The sequence below is a fragment of the Muntiacus reevesi genome, chromosome 9 (assembly GCF_963930625.1).
Source record: "Muntiacus reevesi chromosome 9, mMunRee1.1, whole genome shotgun sequence".
In the NCBI taxonomy this organism is placed as follows: Eukaryota; Metazoa; Chordata; class Mammalia; order Artiodactyla; family Cervidae; genus Muntiacus; species Muntiacus reevesi.
Genome location: NC_089257.1, coordinates 7,412,724 through 7,431,707, shown reverse-complemented (window position 1 = coordinate 7,431,707; position 18,984 = coordinate 7,412,724). Strand labels below are relative to the sequence as shown.

Here is an 18,984-nt window from a genome sequence, read left to right as displayed (position 1 = left end):
AAATGAGTAAAGTTGATAATACAGCTGCCCTAAGGCTTTGGGGAAATAATATACAACCAATATACCACCTGAGACAGTGTTAACACGTGATTAGTTGAACTGCAGTCATCAAGGCAGTACTTCAGTTATATTCTCTTGTTTTCACATCCCTAAGGTCATGATGGCATATATCTATGATACAGCTTGGTGCCAGGATTTACTTTTCAGGCTTCATCTTATCTTTGGTATCTCTGAGTTTTCTTAACAGGTTGGAAAATCATAAGATATGAAATAATTAATGAAAAATGCTGGGCACTTTTACTGCCCTTTTCATGTGTGTTTCTATCAAGTACCAAGCAGCACCATTGCTGGAGTTCGTTAATCTTGGCAAAGAGGTCTTCACTAATGACTCATTCAAGTTCTTCTGTGTTTAGGTGAGTTGACTCATGTCTCCTTTGTTTTACTTAAAAAATAAAACACAAGGATCCAGTAATCTTTGTAGGAGCCAAACATATGTGTAGAACAAAGTGTCCACAAAGAACCACTTTTTGGCTGAGAAGGTTTATGGAGTTATATTCCAATTCTTTCTTTCAAATAGTTTTTATCATAGTTTTCTCATTGGGTATTCATCATAAAGTCAGAAATGGAGAATTCTCCTTTTGGTAAAAGGGAGAATTATAACAAAGTGGGCCTTGTCTTCAAGATTTTCCTGTAATTTTCTAGAAACAAAGTGACAGTAACAACCATATTTGTAAATAATAGGAAAATAACCTACAGCAATTGTGAGTGATAAATATGAAAGTTTGTCTGTATACAGAGGGGATGAAACAATGAGTCATGTCTATAAAAGTAGGTGGCAAAATAAAGCAAACGTCATAAGAAAGAATAAAATGGAGAAATAAATTATAAAGAAATAGGCGTGTACTACATAGCAGAAGTTAATAAATCCACCTTCACTAAAGAAGGGTGTATTAAGTGATAATGAGGTTGAATATAGATCTAAGCAGTTTTTGGAAAAGTCATACTGAATAATGTTAATGTTATGCATTTGCTTAACATTTATTTGGAACCTTAAAGTCACTGTTATATTAAACAATCATGGAAAATTATTCTCATAGTCTTTCACAGAGTATTTTAAATGGAAGGAATGTGGCTGGAATAATAGAGTCATAATCAATCTTTGCCAAACTGAGACCTTACAGAGTATTTTCACAGAGGATCTGTTGTGGATATGGTCTTTGGAAGATATCTTTCTTACAAGTTCATCATGTGGGAATCAGAGAAAGCTATAGTGTGGTGAGAAAACCTAGAGGAAAATAAGGAAATATGCATCTTAAACCAGGCGTCCTAATGAAATTCTACAGTGCTTCTATCATGGGGCTTCTAGAAGAAGGGATTCCGACATTGTATTCCCCAATGTCGCCTCCAGTTGATAGATGTCCGTGTTTCTGCAGGATTTTCACAAACATATCAGATGTTTGATCTAACAATTATTCATAATTCTAATATATAAAAAGGTAAATATCTGTTCTACCATGTCTTACAGCATTTGAATTCATTATTGAAGTATCTAGTTCCATTCTAGTGATTGAAAGTTTATATTAATATTCTTATCTTGCTGTTGAGGAAATGCCTTGTGATCAGTAATAATCAAGAAACATTCTGGTGTCCCATTTGAAATAGGTGTTTTCCAGCCACTTTTCTTTGGAATTCAAATTCAAATTCTTCTTAATTCAAAATGGCAGAGTATATATTTGATCCATTCTGAAGCCTATTTGCTTTCTCCAGTACTTTCGCAGTTCTTATTTTTGTCACCCAAACTCCAAAGTCTGCTACAATGGAAAAAAATAACAGTTTTCTGTTCAATACTATTTCAACTATTATCACAGGAAGCATAGCACATATTTTGTTTTGAAACTTCTGATGAATAATACAATTGGCTATGAAGAATACATTTAAATATTTTCAAAGTTAATTCAACATAAGTGAAAAAATTCAGTATGTTTTATAGCATAGCTCCAGAAAGGGTTGAGAATTTGGAATAACTAGGAATAAAAAAGGAATTGAAAGGAGATAGAACAACCAAGAAGATATTATATTAACTGTTTTGCAGAGATGTTACCATTCTACAAATTAACATATAAGTTAATTTTCTCATATCTCAGGAGGTGAGGCAGGTAAGAAACTGGAACCTAACGATATGTTTTTCTCCAATGCATGTAATTGAATTGTCAAATCAGGTGTTTTCACAAAGCTCAGAGTCATGCAAAGACAATGTCTCTTGAAAGCAGCTGATAATAATGAATTTTATTATTTGAAATAAAGCTGGATCTAATCTGTTTTAGTTCTTTGTTTCCGAAGATCATACACAATGAAAATTATTATTGGCTATTTAATTGACATATAAGTGGACATTAGCATCTGAAATAAGGCAGAAGTATATAGCATTTACAGAAACACTGTAAACAGAGACCCACTGAGCTTCTCAACACATTTTCTGTTCTCTCACCTATTTCAAACTTTAGTTTTTACTTCTGGATTACATTAATATTTTGTCCACAGGAACCAAGCAAACCAGAGTGCTGAGGTCGCTTTCATTCTCTTGGGCTTCTCGGAATATCCTCAGCTCCAGCTGCCCCTGTTCCTGGTCTTCCTGACCATCTACACAGTCACTGTGCTGGGGAATCTGGGCATGATCCTGATCATCAAGTCCAGCTCCAGGCTCCTCACGCCCATGTACTTCTTTCTCAGCCACTTATCCTTTGTGGATTTCTGTTACTCAACAGTAGTTACACCCAAGCTACTAGAAAACCTGATTGTAGAAGACAGAAGCATCTCCTTCACAGGATGCCTCATGCAATTCTTCTTTGTCTGCATATCTGTGGTGACAGAGACATTCCTGTTGGCAGTGATGGCATGTGATCGAGTTGTGGCCGTTTGCAACCCTCTTCTCTACACAGTTGTGATGTTCCAGAGGTTTAGCTTTGTGTTGGTGATTGCTACATACTCTTGGGGCATAGCCTGTTCCCTAATATACACATTACTGTTTTTGACTTTATCCTTCTGTGGGACTAAGTTCATAAATAACTGTGTCTGTGAGCACGCGGCCGTAGTTGCTGTTTCCTGCTCTGACCCTTACATTAACCAGGAGATCACTTTAGCCTCTGCCACATTCAATGAAGTAAGCAGCCTGATGATTATTCTTACCTCCTATGTTTGCATTTTTATCACTGTTCTGAAGATGCCTTCAACTGGGGGTCGCCACAGAGCCTTCTCCACCTGTGCCTCCCACCTGACTGCCATCACCATCTTCCATGGGAGCATCCTTTTCCTCTATTGTGTTCCTAACTCCAAAAGCTCGTGGCTTATGCTCAAGGTGGGTTCTGTGTTTTACGCAGTGGTCATCCCCATGCTGAACCCGCTGATCTACAGCCTCAGGAACAAAGATGTGAAGGCCGCTGTCAGGAAGTTAATCAACACCAACTTAAAATGTCAATTAATGATTAATGTAAAATGACTAAGATTTAGTGTGCACTTTCAAGAGGATAGTTGTCCAAATCTTCCAGAATTTACAGTACTTTCAAACTATTTTTTTTTTCAGAAAAGAAAACAGTACACACTTTTGAAGTGTGAAAGGCCCTGGCTAATACAACATGCAACAACTTTAGTAAACTTCAGAGAATTACCTATAAAATAACAAACAACACATAATTAAAGCCTGGACCATTTAAATTAAGTCTCTAGGTGGTTTTTCATATAAAGATTTCTGAGTAAGCTCACATTATCATTTGGCTGCCAAGGTACAGTCATCGAGTAATGGATTTATAGAGTTGCTCTGAAAATATATAGCTAAAAGTTAAAGTAATTTATAGTTAAATTTATAGAAAATTTATGAGAGAGTTGCATCAACAGAAATATAGTAAACTGAGAGTTGTTCAACACTAAGACACTAAATTGAAAAGACATATTTATTTAATCCCACACAAGAAATATTGGTACATTATAAGTTCAAAGAAGTCATATTTCTGTCCCCACAAAGTCCTGAATATAATTTGGTCAAATTGTACTTGTTAATATAAAATTTATTTGCTTTTTGTAAATAAAACATCAAAAATAAAATAAGAACTGCACACTTCAGAAATAGTTCCAGCTAAATCTAAAGTAATCTTCACGTCAATCTTAAATTGTGTATGATATAGCTATTGGTATATAAAGATAAAATAACAGAGAACTTCATTGGTAAGTAACATTATTGGTGGACTGAATGGGAACCCTGCTAATATCAGCTAGAGCATCTTGGCTAACCTGATTTAATTTTGCCCAACTAGCAAACTTACCTGCAGTTTATACAATGAACTATCTTTGACATATGTTACACATTTTGTATTTAAGATCCTAATCTTAAAAAATTAGATGACAGATTTTAGGCAAAGAATAATTTTGAAGCTATAATTAGGTTTCTGTCTTTCAAGAAAAGCCAGAACAAATTATAAAGAAAAAAAAAGTCTGGATGGCTGCAGAATCCTTTAGAATACAATGTCTGTTACTTCAGAAAATACTGTGAATAGTCATTTATTTACATGTATTTAAAGCAGAAATTCTCCATAAATTTTGACAGTACAATTTTACAATGAATGTAATGATTTTAGGATTGAAAATCTGTTAATATAAATGATTTTATTGTCTGTTCTACAAAGTCCTAATGATGAGCTCTTTATTTCCAGAAATAAATTATACTCTTTTAACTTTAAAGTCTTCTTGGTGGTTTGCATAGGTGCAGCTTTTTGTTTTGTTTCTAAAGTGTTGTGGAAATATTTTTAATGAAATTGTTCACAAGATAAAGAAAGAATGTACAGAATAGTCTCTTAATGGAGAAAATGTTATAAGTTCAATATAAACCTCATTGTGTTAGGTTCTCAGTCTTCTCCGACTCTTTGCGACCCCGTGGATATAACCCACAAGCTATTCTGTCCATGGAATTCTACAGGGAAGAATACTGGAGTGGATAGCCATTCCCTACTCCAGGGGATCATCCTTACCCAGGGATCAAAACCTGTCGTCCTGCATTGCAGGCAGATTCTTTACTGTCTGAGCCTCCAGGAAAGCCCATAAGCCTCATTGGTGATACTAATTTTCATATCATGTATATTAATAAGTAAGATTTCAGCAAATTTGCTGATGCTGGGCAACTGTCATATGATATACCAACTCCATAGATGGTGGGTTAAATTCTTTATTGCACAACTGGCCTTCATTACTATTCATCATCCTAAAAAAATATTTTGCCTGAAAGAGATAAAGAAAAACTTAGATGAGCTAATAGGGGAACAGACTGTGGAATACTCTTTCAATGCTATTCTTCCTGGGTACGACTGCCTAGATACATAGTTCATTCAAGTTCAAGAAGAGTCTTGTAGATGAAAAATAGTTTCATTCTAAGCACAAAGATAATACTCAACAGAAAGTAAATAAAAATAACCCTGAGTTTGAAAGAAGAGCCTGAAAGAAGAAACATCTAGGAGTAATTTTCTAGTTATATTTGGTGGTTATTTCCTACTGTTATTATCAAAACTCCAGAAAATTCTTTATAAATATCATAGTCTTATCTTCAAGGAAGATTCCACATTAAGAAGATATAATTGTCAATCTTGCATAAACTTTGCCTCTCTGTAAAATAAGTAGGGAGTGTTTTATAGCTTATTGTCTGATGACGGTATCACCAGCCAAGAAATGTACAGAATAATATATCATAAATAAACATGGGCAACCAGTTCAAATAGCAAATCAGTGCATTGATATATAAAATAAGATAATACATCATATCTAAGAGGGATTTAGTACAAAAAAGTGTGCATTTGGCATGCTGCTGTTGTTCAGTGGCTAAGTCCTGTCTGGCTGTCTGCTACCCCATGGAATGTAGCACGCCAGGCTTCCCTGTCCTCTGCTATCTCCCGGAGCTTGCTCAAATTCACGTCCACTGAGTTGTTTTTTAAGATTCAATAGTAAATTTAAACATCTGAGAACACTGTATTTACATTTGAAAAACAACAATGAAAGTAATTTCCTCTTGATAAAATCAGTAATGTAAATATAACATGAAGTTTACAATATAAATGGTGTAATATACCAAATAAACAATATGAGTTACTGTTTAGGTCCTATTTTTTGAAAAACATAAGAAAATATGAGTATTTACTGTCATAAGAAAATAGAAAAATAAATTAAACATAGTTTAATAAAAGCTATTTCTGCAATACTGTCAAATAAATTATTTTTCTCTTGAATAGTTTTATATTTTGCATCCATATAAAATCAAGAAACAGATGCAATTTCTTTTACGTTTTAAGATTAAACAAGCTGACAATTCAAATGCCCTAAGGTTTTAGGGAAATAATATACAATCAAGACAGCACATGGGACAGTGTTAACATCTAATTACTGAACTGCAGTCATCAAGGCAACACTTTAGTGATAATGTCTGTCTCCACATCCCTAAGATCTTGATGGCATATATTTGTGATGCAGTTTTGTGTCAGGATTTAGTTTCCAGTTTGATCTTACCTTTGGTATCTGGGAATTTTCTCAATAGTAATATATGTAAAATAGTAGTGATATATGTAGAATATATATGAAAATAGCAATATATGAAATAGCTCATAAATTTACTGGTGGGTTGCACTCCCGTTTTCAGGTCTGTTTCTATTAAATAGTAAGCAGCGGCATTCCAGGTGTTTAATTCTTAGCAAGGAGTTCTTTAGCAGACTCATTCAAGGGTTTTTGTATTCAGGTGAGCTGACTCATAACCCTTGTTTTATTTTAAAAAGAAAATGCAGAGTCCCAACAATCTTTGCAGGAGACACATATGTTTAGAGCAAAGTACCCACAAAATGATTTAATTTGATTTTAAAGGTTTGTGGTATTGTGTTCTGATTCTTTCTTTCTTTCTTTCAAATACTATTCATCCTGGTTTTCTTGTTGGGTTTCCACTATATAGCTGGAAATGAAATAAACATTTTGGCAAATGAAGAATAATAAAAAAAGCAAGCACTGTCTTCACTTTTTCCTGTAATCTTCAAGAAGCAAAGTGACAGTAACAATCATATTTATAAATAAAACAATACGGCATATCATACCTGTGAGTAATAAACAGGAGTGTTTGTATGTATACAAAGGGGGCAAAAAAGGAGTACTATCTATTACAGTAGGTGGCAAAATAAAACGTCAGAAGCAAGAATAAAGTGGGGAAATAAGCTGCTAATATAAGGAAATGGGCATGTGCTATGCAACACAGTTTGATAGACTCACTTTCACTAAACAAGAATGCGTTAAGTGATATACACATTTTGATAGATACAAGCAGTTTTGAAAAAGTCAGACTGAATGATAGAAATGCCATGCATTCACTAATAACATTTGTTTGGAATCTTAAAGTCACGGAAAGTCAGGTTAAAGTAATCATGGACAATTATTCTGATCTTGCACAGAGTATTTTAAACTGAAGGAAGGACTGAGAACTTACACTATTGCTACAGAGGGTCTATTGTGGGGATGGTGTTTGGAAGATATCTTTCCTACAGGGTCAGAACGTGGCAATCCGAGAAAGCTGTAATGGAGTAAGAAAATCTGTAGGACATTAGAAATATAATTATGCATTGTAGACTAAGTGTTCAAACAAAATACTATAGTGTATCTATTGTGTGGGCTCTAGAGAAAAGGAGGTCTACACTGTCTTCCCAAATGTGTGCTCCAGTTGACAACAATCCATTTTGTGCCTGATTTTCACAACTCATAAGTTTTTAAAAATCATAGCCATTACTCATAATTCCAATGAACAAGAAAGCTAAATATCTACTATGCATCACACCTTGTCGTATAACCTTTGGATTCATTATTGAAATATCTAGTTCCATTCTCGTGATTCAAAGTTTATACTAATATTCTCATCTTATTATGGAAGATATGCCTTGTGATAGCAGTAATAAACAGGAAATGTTCCGATGTCCCATTTAAAATGGTTTTTTTCTTGATATTTTTCTTTGAAAAAGCTAAAAACTTAATTAAAATGCAGTAATACATGTTTTTTCTGTATCTTGAAATTTATAGGCTTTGTCCAGTAGCTTCATAGTTTTTATTTTTGTCAACCAAATTCTATAATGTGCTATTCTGGAAAAAGAAAAGCTTTTTGTCCAAGATAGTTTCAGCTATTATCACAGCAGGTATGGCACTTATTTTGTTGTTAACCTCCTGATGAATAATAAAATAGGCTATAAAGAATAGCATTTAAACATTTTCAAAATTAATTCAATGTAAGTGAAAAAGTTTAGTGTACTTTCACAGCACGATTCCAGAATGGGTTGAAAATTTTGGGTTACTAGGAGTACAAGGGCAGAACATCAAAGTAAACTTTAACTATTTTTCAGGGATGTTATCATTTAAAAAATTAATAGTTGTAAGTAATTTGTCTCAGAGCTAAAGAAGTGAGTCAGGTAAGAAATTGTAGAATCTCATATGCTTTTCCTCCAACTGAACTGTTTCACGAAGCTCAAATTCATGCAAAGAGAGTGTTCCAGGAAGTCAGCTGATAACACTGAATTTTATTATTTGATGGACTTCCCTGGTGGTCCAGCGGTTGGGAGGCTGCCTACCAGTGAGTGACACCCATGGGTTCAGTCCCTGGTCCAGGAGGGGTCCACATAGCAGGGCATCGGGGCCCGTCTCCACTGAGCCTGCACTCGAGAGCCGCCGCTGCTGAATTCTGCTTTCCTCTGCAGCAAGGGTGGGGAGTCATCATCTCAGTGAGAGACCCAGAACCACAGCTGGCGGAGGCCCTTGCTTACTGCAACTGGGGGGACCCTGTGAGCAGCAGCCAGGACCCAGCACAGTGAAAAATAAATAAATAAATACTGAATTTTATTATCTGAAATAGAGTAGGGTTCAGCCTGTTTTAGTTCTTTGTTTTCAATGGTTACATTGACTTAAAATTATCATTCACTGTGGAATCACTATGTAAGCAAATACTAGCATTTGAAATAAAGTGGGAATCTGGTATTTTTCAACAACACTCTTAACAGAGACCCACTGAGCTTCTCAACACATTTTCTTTTCTGGTCTCTTACTATTTCAAATTTTGGTTTTTACTTCTGGATCAGCATTCCTATTTTGTCCACAAGAACCAAGCGAACCAGAGTGCTGAGGTCGCTTTCATTCTCTTGGGCTTCTCAGAATATCCTCGGCTCCAGCTGCCCCTGTTCCTGGTCTTCCTGACCATCTACACAGTCACTGTGCTGGGGAACCTGGCATGATCCTGATCATCAAGTCCAGCTCCAGGCTCCGCACGCCCATGTGCTTCTTTCTCAGCCACTTATCCTTTGTGGATTTCTGTTACTCAACAGTAGTTACACCCAAGCTACTAGAAAACCTGATTGTAGAAGACGGAACCATCTCCTTCACAGGATGCCTCATGCAGTTCTTCTTTGTCTGCATATCTGTGGTGACAGAGACGTTCCTGTTGGCAGTGATGGCATGTGATCGAGTTGTGGTCGTTTGAAACCCTCTTCTCTAGATGTCCCAGAAGCTTTGTTTCTTGTTGGTGTCTGCATCATACTCTTGGAGTGTAGCCTGTTCTTTAATATACACACACGTTTTGTCAACGTTATCCGTTTGTGGGACTAAGTTCATAAATAGCTTTGTCTGTGAGCATGCTGGCACTGTTGCTGTTTCCTGCTCTGACCCCTGCATTAACCAGATCATTTTAGTCTCTGCTACAGTCAATGAAGTAAGCAGCCTGATGATCATCCTTACCTGCTATGTTTGCATTTTTATCACTGTCTTAAGGATGCCTTCGACAGGGGGTGGAGGGGTGCGCCACAAACCCTTCTCCAGCTGTGCCCCCCACGTGACTGCCGTTACCATCTTCCACGGGACCATCCTTTTCCTCTACTGTGTTCCTAACTCCAGAAGCTCATGGCTCATGGTCTGTCTTTTACATAGTGGTCATCCTCATGCTGGACCCAGTGATCTACAGCCTCAGCAACAAAGATGTGAAAGAATTGGTGAAGAAATCACTGAATATTAAATTGCTCTGTGATAAAATGTAAAGCTAGAAAGATTTTTGGGGAGTAAGAGTTTCTCAATAGCAAATTGAATCATGAACCTATTTTAACCTTGCAATTGACAGGCCAATTTCTGTTCACTTTTTTATTTTATGAAAGTAACTCTAAAATTACAAATTAAAATAGAAATAAAAGACTACTTAAATTTTTGATACAGATACTGAACTGTAATTGTTTTGTGTGTATAATATCTGACCTTGTAGTTGTCCTGGTTATATTTCAGTCTAATTCAAGTCAAGTGAACTGTAGGAATTTTGAAAGGATCTGAAGAGTTATAGTCTACAATAAGGAAGTTTTACTTCTTAATATAAAAGTAGTATGTTAAAAGCTGCTTAGAGTAAAACTCTAACTATCTTAAAAAAGACTTTATTAATTCCATAAGAAACATTGTGGTTTTGGAAGTTTCCCAGGCAAATAAAGATAGATAACAAATGAATTTATCTTAAATAGTTCTGAATATGGCATAGTTAAACTATAATTGGTAATATAACCATATTATAAACCATATAAAATATTTCCTATGTGCTAGTTCAAGAAAATGATACAAATGTTGGAGATATAATATATACCTATCACCTAAGTTTTTCTACTTACATCATTGTGGTTGTACATTTTAAAACTTATTCATCTACTTATTTGACTGGAAATTTTACTGAGGTAATTTTCAATTCATTTTAAGTTACAGTATCTTTAAACCAGTTCTCCAATGACAGTACAATATACCAATCAACAAAGTGCTTATGATTTAATATACAGATTTCAATAAAGCCTTAGCTATTCCTTGATGAAAAAGAAACATTTATGAACTCCAGTAGATTGTAACAAGAGCTATTTTTGAAAAAGTGACTTTCCTGAGGTAGCTCTGCTGATATGAGGCAGGTCACTCTAGCTTCAAGGCTGGGCTAATCGGACCAATAAATCTTCAGTCTCCAGACCTGTCTGTATATCATCCTCCTTGGATCATTCTTATGTTGGAAGCAATCAAGCTCCTGTTTGGGTCTCATCTATTAACTTTTTACAAGTCAAAGGAAAAAAAAAATGGCGAAGTTCAAAGTCAAAGTTTGAAAAATTTTGCTTCTTGTAGAGCTTTTATGTGTCAGGTCAGGGGTATAGGGTGACATGAAGAATGTGGCTCAATATTTGTGCATGGGTGATGCGTGCCTTCTCGGTCATGTCTGGCATTGTGATGCCATGGACTGTATCCCCTCAGGCTCCTCTGTCCATGGAATTCTCCAGGGAAGAATGCTGGAGTGGGTTGCCATTTCCTCCTCCAGGGAAACTTCCCAATGCAGGAATCAAATCCAGGCCTCTCAGGGATTGAACCAGAGTCTCTGGCGGCTCCTTCATTGGCTGGCAGATTCTTTACCACTAGCACCACCACCTGGAAAGCCCTGGCTCAATATTCACCAAAGATTAATTAAAACATTTATCTCTTTAAAGATATTCAACCTTGATAATTTCAGGTAATTCTATATCAAATAACAGATAATCCATGACTATGACTGGTTTTACCAAAGGTTTTAATAATTGATGGGTCATTGGACTGCTTTAAGCAAATGGCTGTTTGAGACTAAGAATATGAACTTGCCTTTCCTATTTGGGTCTCACGAAGCATTATTAAGGTTTATAAGCAGAGGGCAGGGAGGGACCGTGTGTTGCAGTTACAACTCAACATATTAAATATTGTTTGTTTCCTCACATGATTTAGTTTTCCATGAAAATTAAATGTTTACCATAATGCTTTACACTAATCATATGTCTTCTATTGTTTAAGGATGTACAACAAAATTCCCGACCCTCTTGTGTATGGCAATAGTGATAATAATTTAATGTTTGTTTGTCATACAAGGGTCATAACCGAATGTTCCTTTCCAGTACAGGGAGCCCAGTCTGGTGTTCTGTGATGACCTGAAGAATGCAATGAGGAGAGGGGAGGGAGCCTAGGATGGGAGTGGGTCGCTGTTCTCTTCTCCAGGTGATCTTTCCCCATCCAGGGGTCAAACCCACATCTCCAGAATTGTAGGTAGATTCTTTACCATCTGAGCCACCAGGAAGCCCTACATAAGGGAAATTCAGAATCAAAATTTGTAAAACGTTTAAAATATAAAATCTACTAGATTTAGTAGGAAATTAGTAAAAGAGTTCTTGATTCAAGTTGATAAAAAATAGTTTCTTGATCTGTGATACCTATCTTCATTTTTCCATATTCTACTAACCATAGCATCCTCCACTCCTAAAGATGGCACATTTCCAGTCTGATCATTACTGTGCAATATCGTGATTAATTTTTTCAATACTTAAAAAAAAAACCTAATTTCCTAGTATAACCTTCTAGTGAGGTTTATGTTTTCCCAAAGAAATTCAGATGGTAATTTTGGGGAAGGCTTTCAAAGATGAGTATTTGGACAATATCTTTAGCCTTAAACACAGAACAAGCATCATGTGAATAAAAAAAAAATGGATTCCAATAATCAGTGGTCTGTAGTAATATTATAGTTTATAAATTACCCTTTGTGGATACTGTAATGTAGTGTTCACCGAACCAAATGTCTTGAAAAATTGGGTGTCTGGTGGAGAATACTATCATGGAAGTTGTGGTGGCCACAGGAAATGGGAGAAAATGAGACATGGGTTCTTTTGATTGTCCTGGGGAACTTACAGTAGGAAACTACAAAATTCTGGGCATCAACACTTTGGCAAAATTTACTTTGAAATAAGTTGAAATATGGTAGCCCTAAATGAATCTTCTTTTTTATTAAGCCACTAGTAAACTTCCCTAAATTTCTCAGTGGGAAAACTGTGTGTCAGAGACTATATAGTCCTCCACATAATAAAATAATTTTCATCACATGATCTGTGGCATTTTGTAATATTGATGGCATTCCAGTATATTTTGATATTTTCCCCCAATTACCTGTTTGTGTCTGTTAGGATACAGTCTGATTTTGTATTAGACCAAAAATAAAAATACTTCTCCCTTTGAAAAAGTTTCTTCAACAATCTGTCTGGGTCCATTCACAGTTTATTTTAATATCGCTCTAGTCTAGAACCCCCATATTTCTCCTGACAAATATTTTCCTGTAGTTTAACTTGCCTTTATTTTAATCTCTTTCTTTTTCTCACCCTACTTGTTTAAAAAATAACAAGTTCTGTAAATAAAACCATTTAGTCATTTTTTACTTAAATAAGCATTTGACACTTACTTCTCCCACAAATCTTTTCATCTGAATTTGAAATAATTCTGTTTTTTAACACAAAAGATCCCATATCACAAATAATTAAAATATTCATTTTTAAAAACATATTTACATAATGCAATCCCCAACCTCTCTGTGGGAGCATTCACAATCTGGGTTTCTCTATTTAGAAGCACTGTAAAAGTTTATGGAATTAAGGTCTTAAAGCTTTAATTAAAGTCCATATTGGAGGATAAAAGCACTGTTTGGATCCCTGGTCTGGGAAGATCCCAAATGTCACGGCGCGACTCAGCCTGTCCCCATGACGACCGAGCCTGTGTTCTGGAGCCCGTGAGCCAAAGATCAATGAATAAATATTTTTAAAAAGAAACAAGTTCATATCATATACACAGTGCTTGCTTTAACTAAAACTAGCATTCAATTCTGAGCAAAATTTGGAAGAAAGGAATTTAGAATTTTAGAGTAATTCTTTATAGAATTAATAAAATTAAAAGTAGAACTTGTTGAACTAATTATCTTTGGTCTACATGAACTTCAGCTATCTTTATCATTTATATTTGACTTACTAATAAAAAGCATACTAAGAAATCTATAAAATAGCAAAGAAGTAAAAAACCAAAAACCTATTGCAAGTGATTCTCTTTTAAAAAGCTCCTTTGGTTGAAATTACAAGTATATTTGGTGATTCAATCCTTGCCCTAACAAACCTTCAGTTGAAATATCAGGCCAACTGCTTTGATGTGGCTTACAATAGATGCTCAAACAAGTAAGCAGATATTTTCTTTATTTCTTCAGCATCACATATTAAAAATAGCTTACACTTGTAAATGTGAACTTCAATTAGCTGCTGAGTTGTAGATTACCCGTTTGGCTAAATCTTCCAAAATTAGCTGCACTAGAATTGTCAATCACTTTGAATAACTTGTGTAATCTTTGTTTTCCAATGCCCCTACATATGTGTATATCAAGATTTCCTATACAGGAAATTACATGTGTATGTATGTATGAAAGTGTGTATATGTTCAGTTGTGTCTGACTTTTTGCGACCCCCTGGATGGTAGCCCACCAGCCTCCGCTGTCCATGGAATTTTCCAGGCAAGAATACTGGAGGGGTTACAATTTCCTCTTTCAAAGAAACTGTGCAGTAACACCTTATTGGGTCAATATTTTACACGGCCTTCTTTCTTTCTTGATATGTGACATAAAGAAGTGGGTGCCGGGATCACATGGATGAACTTAAAATATTAGTGCTATGACTCTATGACTGTAGTACAAAAATATAGCTGAATCTATCACCAGGATCATCAGTCAGTCAGTCAGTCAGTTCAATCGCTCAGTCATGTCTGACTCTCTATGACCTGATGGACTGCGGCACGCTAGTCCTTCCTGTCCATCACCAACTCCCAGAGTTTACTCAAACTCATGACCATCGAGTTGGTGATGCCATCCAACCATCTCACCCTCTGTGGTCCTCTTCTCCTCCCGCTTCAGTCTTTCCCAGCATCAGGGTCTTTTCCAATGAGTCAGGTCTTTGCATCAGGTGGCCAAAGTATTGGAATTTCAGCTTCAGCATCAATTCTTCCAATGAACATTCAGGACTGATTTCCTTTAGGATTGACTGGTTGGGCCTCCTTGCAGTCTAAGCCAGTATCATGACACCTAATAATTCTCCACTCTATCAACCCTTAGCTGATGGTACTCATATTCAGGGCATGACAAATAATAAGCCTAACTGGCTAAATGCAAAAATATGTATAGTATAATGTTGTGTGTTTTGTCTAGTGTATTGTTAAGTGTGTTTTCATATTAATATATGTAGAGATATATAAGACTAAAAAGCATATCTTATCAGCCATAATTTGGGTTAGGGTCATTGGAAAATATGTTAACATAATTTTTATGATAAGAAGTATAGCCTCTGTATGGTCTTCCGAAGTGGCGCTAGTGGCAAAGAACTCTCCTGCCAATGTAAGAGACATAAGAGACTTAAGAGGGGTTGAATTCCTGGGTCAGGAAGATCCCCTGGAGGAGGGCATGGCAACCCGCTCCAGTATTACTGCCTGGAGAATCCCACGGCCAGAGGTGCCTGGCAGGCTACAGTCCATGGGGTCGCAAAGAGTCCAACACAACTGAAGCGACTTAGCATGCATGAACACAGCCTCTGTATAGAGGTGAATTATTTTTAAAAACATCAGCAATAGGTCAATGACAAAAGAAATCATACTGTAAATTACAGAAGAGGAAGTTTCCTTTAGTTATTCTGTTTGTAGCTCATGACAATAAACTCTGTAAGAATTCTTCAGGGTTTGAGTCCCCAGGGTTAGGTGGTTAGATATAAAACAAATTAAAACACCATCATGAAGTGTAATTTCTAGGTCTGTCTATTCCTCAAGGGTGTGTTCATTCTCCTCCTGCAATTTCTTGACTGTTGCAAAAATGACAGGTGATATTTCTTGCTATCTTTATTAACTATATTTTGCAGGAATCATCAGCTTTCTGATTAAAGGACTGGAAATATTTAAACCAAAATTTCAATTTTGATACAAAACGTGTATGCAGCATATTAATGTTAGCAAGGAATCCATCATAAAAACACACCAAGGATATTTGGCATTTGGTGAGTTGATTTAACCTAGGATCATCCTTTCATTCTGAGGGATATAGAATCCAGAAGGTTTTTGGCAGAGGAAACCTATATGAGCTGAAAACAGCAATATACAGGCTAAATTCTATTTTCATTAGTCCCAGGACCGTTATGCATGTGCAGTTATATGTTTAATCCAACAGAAATTTACTATTATATTTTTCTTTATGCATTAAAAGTGTTTAATCTTTCCCAAGTCAATTCTGCTTTTATCATGTGACTCCCATAATCCAACCAATGATTTGTTTAGTTCTTTTTCTTTTTTTTCTGATTTCCTTCTCTGCAGCCTGCATTTTCACAGAATTATATTCTATCTTGGGGATATTTAATGCTCTAAGCATCACATTCATTTAAGAATCATTTATGTATAATACTACTATTGATAAATACTATTCTTTCTTATTGAGAAACTAAAATTCTAAAGGATAAAACTAATTTCCCATAATCAAATTCACTTAACTTGTCAAGTAAAGACTTCAACCTGACACTTCAGAACATTCCTGAGTATACACTGATCACACTGCCTTCACTAGCTTAGGTTGAACTATCTTCAGTTTCTTTCACTCCACCTTCTCATGTTCCACTGCTCAATTTTAATTCTTCTTCATTTTTATTTTTTAAATCAAGAGCCATGGTACTGAATGGAGGAAATCAGAGCTCTGTGACCATATTCATCCTCTCAGGCTTCTCAGAATACCCACGCCTCCAGGTACCCATTTTCCTGGTGTTCTTGACCATTTACACAGTCACTCTGGTGGGGAACCTTGGCATAATGGTGATCATAAGGACCAGTCCCAAACTACACACACCCATGTACTTCTTTCTCAGCCATCTATCCTTTTTGGATATTTGTTCTTCCAGTGTATTTACACCCAAACTTCTAGGTGTCTTGGTTGTGGAAGACAGAGTTATCTCTTTCAAAGGATGCATGGCACAGTTTTTCTTTGGCTGTGCATTTGTGATTACGGAGATGTCCATGCTAGCAGTGATGGCCTATGGCCGGTTTGTGGCTGTTTGTAACCCCCTGCTCTACACAGTTGCTATGTCTCCTAAGCTCTGCAGCTTTCTGGTCGCTGGGACTTACACGTGGGGTGGAATGTGTTCCTTGAAAATCACATGTTCTCTTTTGGGGCTGTCCTTCTGCGGTTCTAATGTCATACATCACTTTGGCTGTGAGTATTCTGCCATCATCTCTACTTCCTGTTCTGACATCCATTTCAGTCAACTGACGTGTTTCATCATTTCTACACTCAATGAGGTGTGTAGCCTCCTGATTATCCTTGCCTCCTATGTGTTCATAGCTGTCACAATCATCAAGATGCCTTCAGCCGGTGGACTCCGAAAAACCTTCTCCACCTGTGCCTCACACTTGACCACCATCACCATTTTCCATGGGACTGTCCTGTTCCTTTATTGTGTCCCCAACTCCAAAAGCTCATGGCTCCTGGTCAAAGTAGCCACCGTGTTTTTTACTGTCATGATTCCTATGCTGAACCCTCTTATCTATAGCCTTAGGAATAAAGATGTGAAAGAGACAGCCAGGAGTTTGATAACTATGAAACTGCTTTCTCCTTCAATATAATTCAGAAATCCAATGGGACTGAAAAGCCACTTGAATTAAAGTCAAGTTGTATATAACTCAAATATGTTTATGTTCATATTATGTCTAATAATTTTCATATATATTTCTGATGCTAGCTTATCTTTATTTTAAGTAAATATATGGTTATGTTTCAAATAAATTGTATGTTGCATTTTGCATTCTTTATTTAGTGATCAGGATGAGCTACAATTATTTCTGAATTAATATAGAAATAATACATTGTGGAAGTCAGAGTGACAAAAAGAGATATATTGTTAGAGACTCATTCCTTATGCTACAGTTTATGTTGTGATTTGTAACACTGCTGCAAACACAGATGATAACTCTGTCTAGTGTCAGGGTTAAGGTTAGGGTTAGTGTTAGGGTTAGGGCTAAATTTGCACTCAAGTTCTCATAACTAACTCTTTTGATTCAGTTCTATAAAATGCAACTTTTAGCTTTTCTCAAAACTTTATTTTACTCCAGGTAAAATGAAGACTTTTGAGTTTGCATGATAAAAATATTACCTGATTTTAAGCAAGAAGATCCTGAAAATAATAGCTAGTCTCTGTAGGCATCACTCATTTTTTGAATACCAGTATAATATAGTTCAACAAAAGGTATTTAAGATGATACTGAATGTTGAGAAAAAGCTAAATGTATGTCTAAGGAGTTATGATTATTACTCAGTGATAAAGCCCAAGTTAAGAACTGCTTTATTTTCTCTTCTTCTGACATATACTCATTCACGTCTCAGGTTTGCACTCATAATCCAAATGAAAAGAAATGCTCTTCGTCAATAATGAAGTATGAAAAAATTATAATGAGATTAACAGAAATGCTTCTGAACAACTGGACTTAATCATGAATCTACCTCATTCAGTATAATAAGTCTTTCTTTTATTCCTTTGAAGTACCTGCCATTACCACGTATTCTTTATGATAACTTTGAAGTAAAGCTCACTATCCGTTAGAGCAGCTTCTGACAGCTTTTCTTCCCTGTAAGTGGATCCCGTTTATCCTTGACTGTTTCATTTTCATACAGACTTCAGTATTTATTTTGTTCATTCTTTTAAACCCTGAGACTCTTAGGGGCTCTAAAATCTACGTCACTTGTTCTTTAACTCTGCACGTTAACACATTCTTGGCTGTAGCCAGGCTCTCTCAGCTTCATTCGTCTATACTCCTTCATAATTATAAGATCATATTAGCTGGTTTTTATTTTACCGTTGTTTTAATGTATTGATTTTTAGTTTTAGTTTTGGCCGTGCTGCACGGCATGTGAGATCTTCGCTTCCCAACCAGAGATAAAGCCCGTGCTCCCTGCAGTGGAAGCAAAGAATCTTAGCCCCTGGACCACCAGGGAAATCCCACCATTGTTTTTATTGATGGGACTTTGCCATTTGATTTATTTCTCATTATTATTACTTTGATTGATTTGGTTTCTGAGGGAAAAGAGACAACAAAGGC

At 36.0% G+C, this 18,984-nt stretch overlaps 2 protein-coding genes and 1 pseudogene across 2 annotated transcripts; all 3 read left to right on the top strand.

Annotated features, from left to right (window-relative positions):
• The first annotated feature begins 384 nt into the window (after nt 1–384).
• LOC136175430 (olfactory receptor 5D13-like) lies at nt 385–3,496 on the top strand. The gene is made up of 2 exons (XM_065945722.1): nt 385–413; nt 2,542–3,496. The coding sequence occupies exons 1-2, from the start codon at nt 385–387 to the stop codon at nt 3,494–3,496; spliced, it is 984 nt and encodes a 327-aa protein (XP_065801794.1).
• Nucleotides 3,497–8,639: 5,143 nt separating this feature from the next.
• On the top strand, nt 8,640–10,076 carry LOC136175429 (olfactory receptor 5D13-like; annotated as a pseudogene).
• A 6,487-nt stretch (nt 10,077–16,563) lies between these two features.
• On the top strand, nt 16,564–17,514 carry LOC136174844 (olfactory receptor 1165-like). The gene has a single exon (XM_065945097.1). It carries the CDS (start codon nt 16,564–16,566, stop codon nt 17,512–17,514), a length of 951 nt encoding a protein of 316 aa, XP_065801169.1.
• The last annotated feature ends 1,470 nt before the right edge of the window (nt 17,515–18,984 follow it).

Excerpts from the sequence above, each read along its gene's own strand:
- LOC136175430 (XM_065945722.1), top strand. The coding sequence starts at position 385 with ATGACTCATTCAAGTTCTTCTGTGTTTAG. Across the intron at positions 414-2,541 it reads TCAAGTTCTTCTGTGTTTAG|GAACCAAGCAAACCAGAGTG; the intron begins GTGAGTTGACTC and ends TTTTGTCCACAG.
- LOC136174844 (XM_065945097.1), top strand. The coding sequence starts at position 16,564 with ATGGTACTGAATGGAGGAAATCAGAGCTCTGTGACCATATTCATCCTC.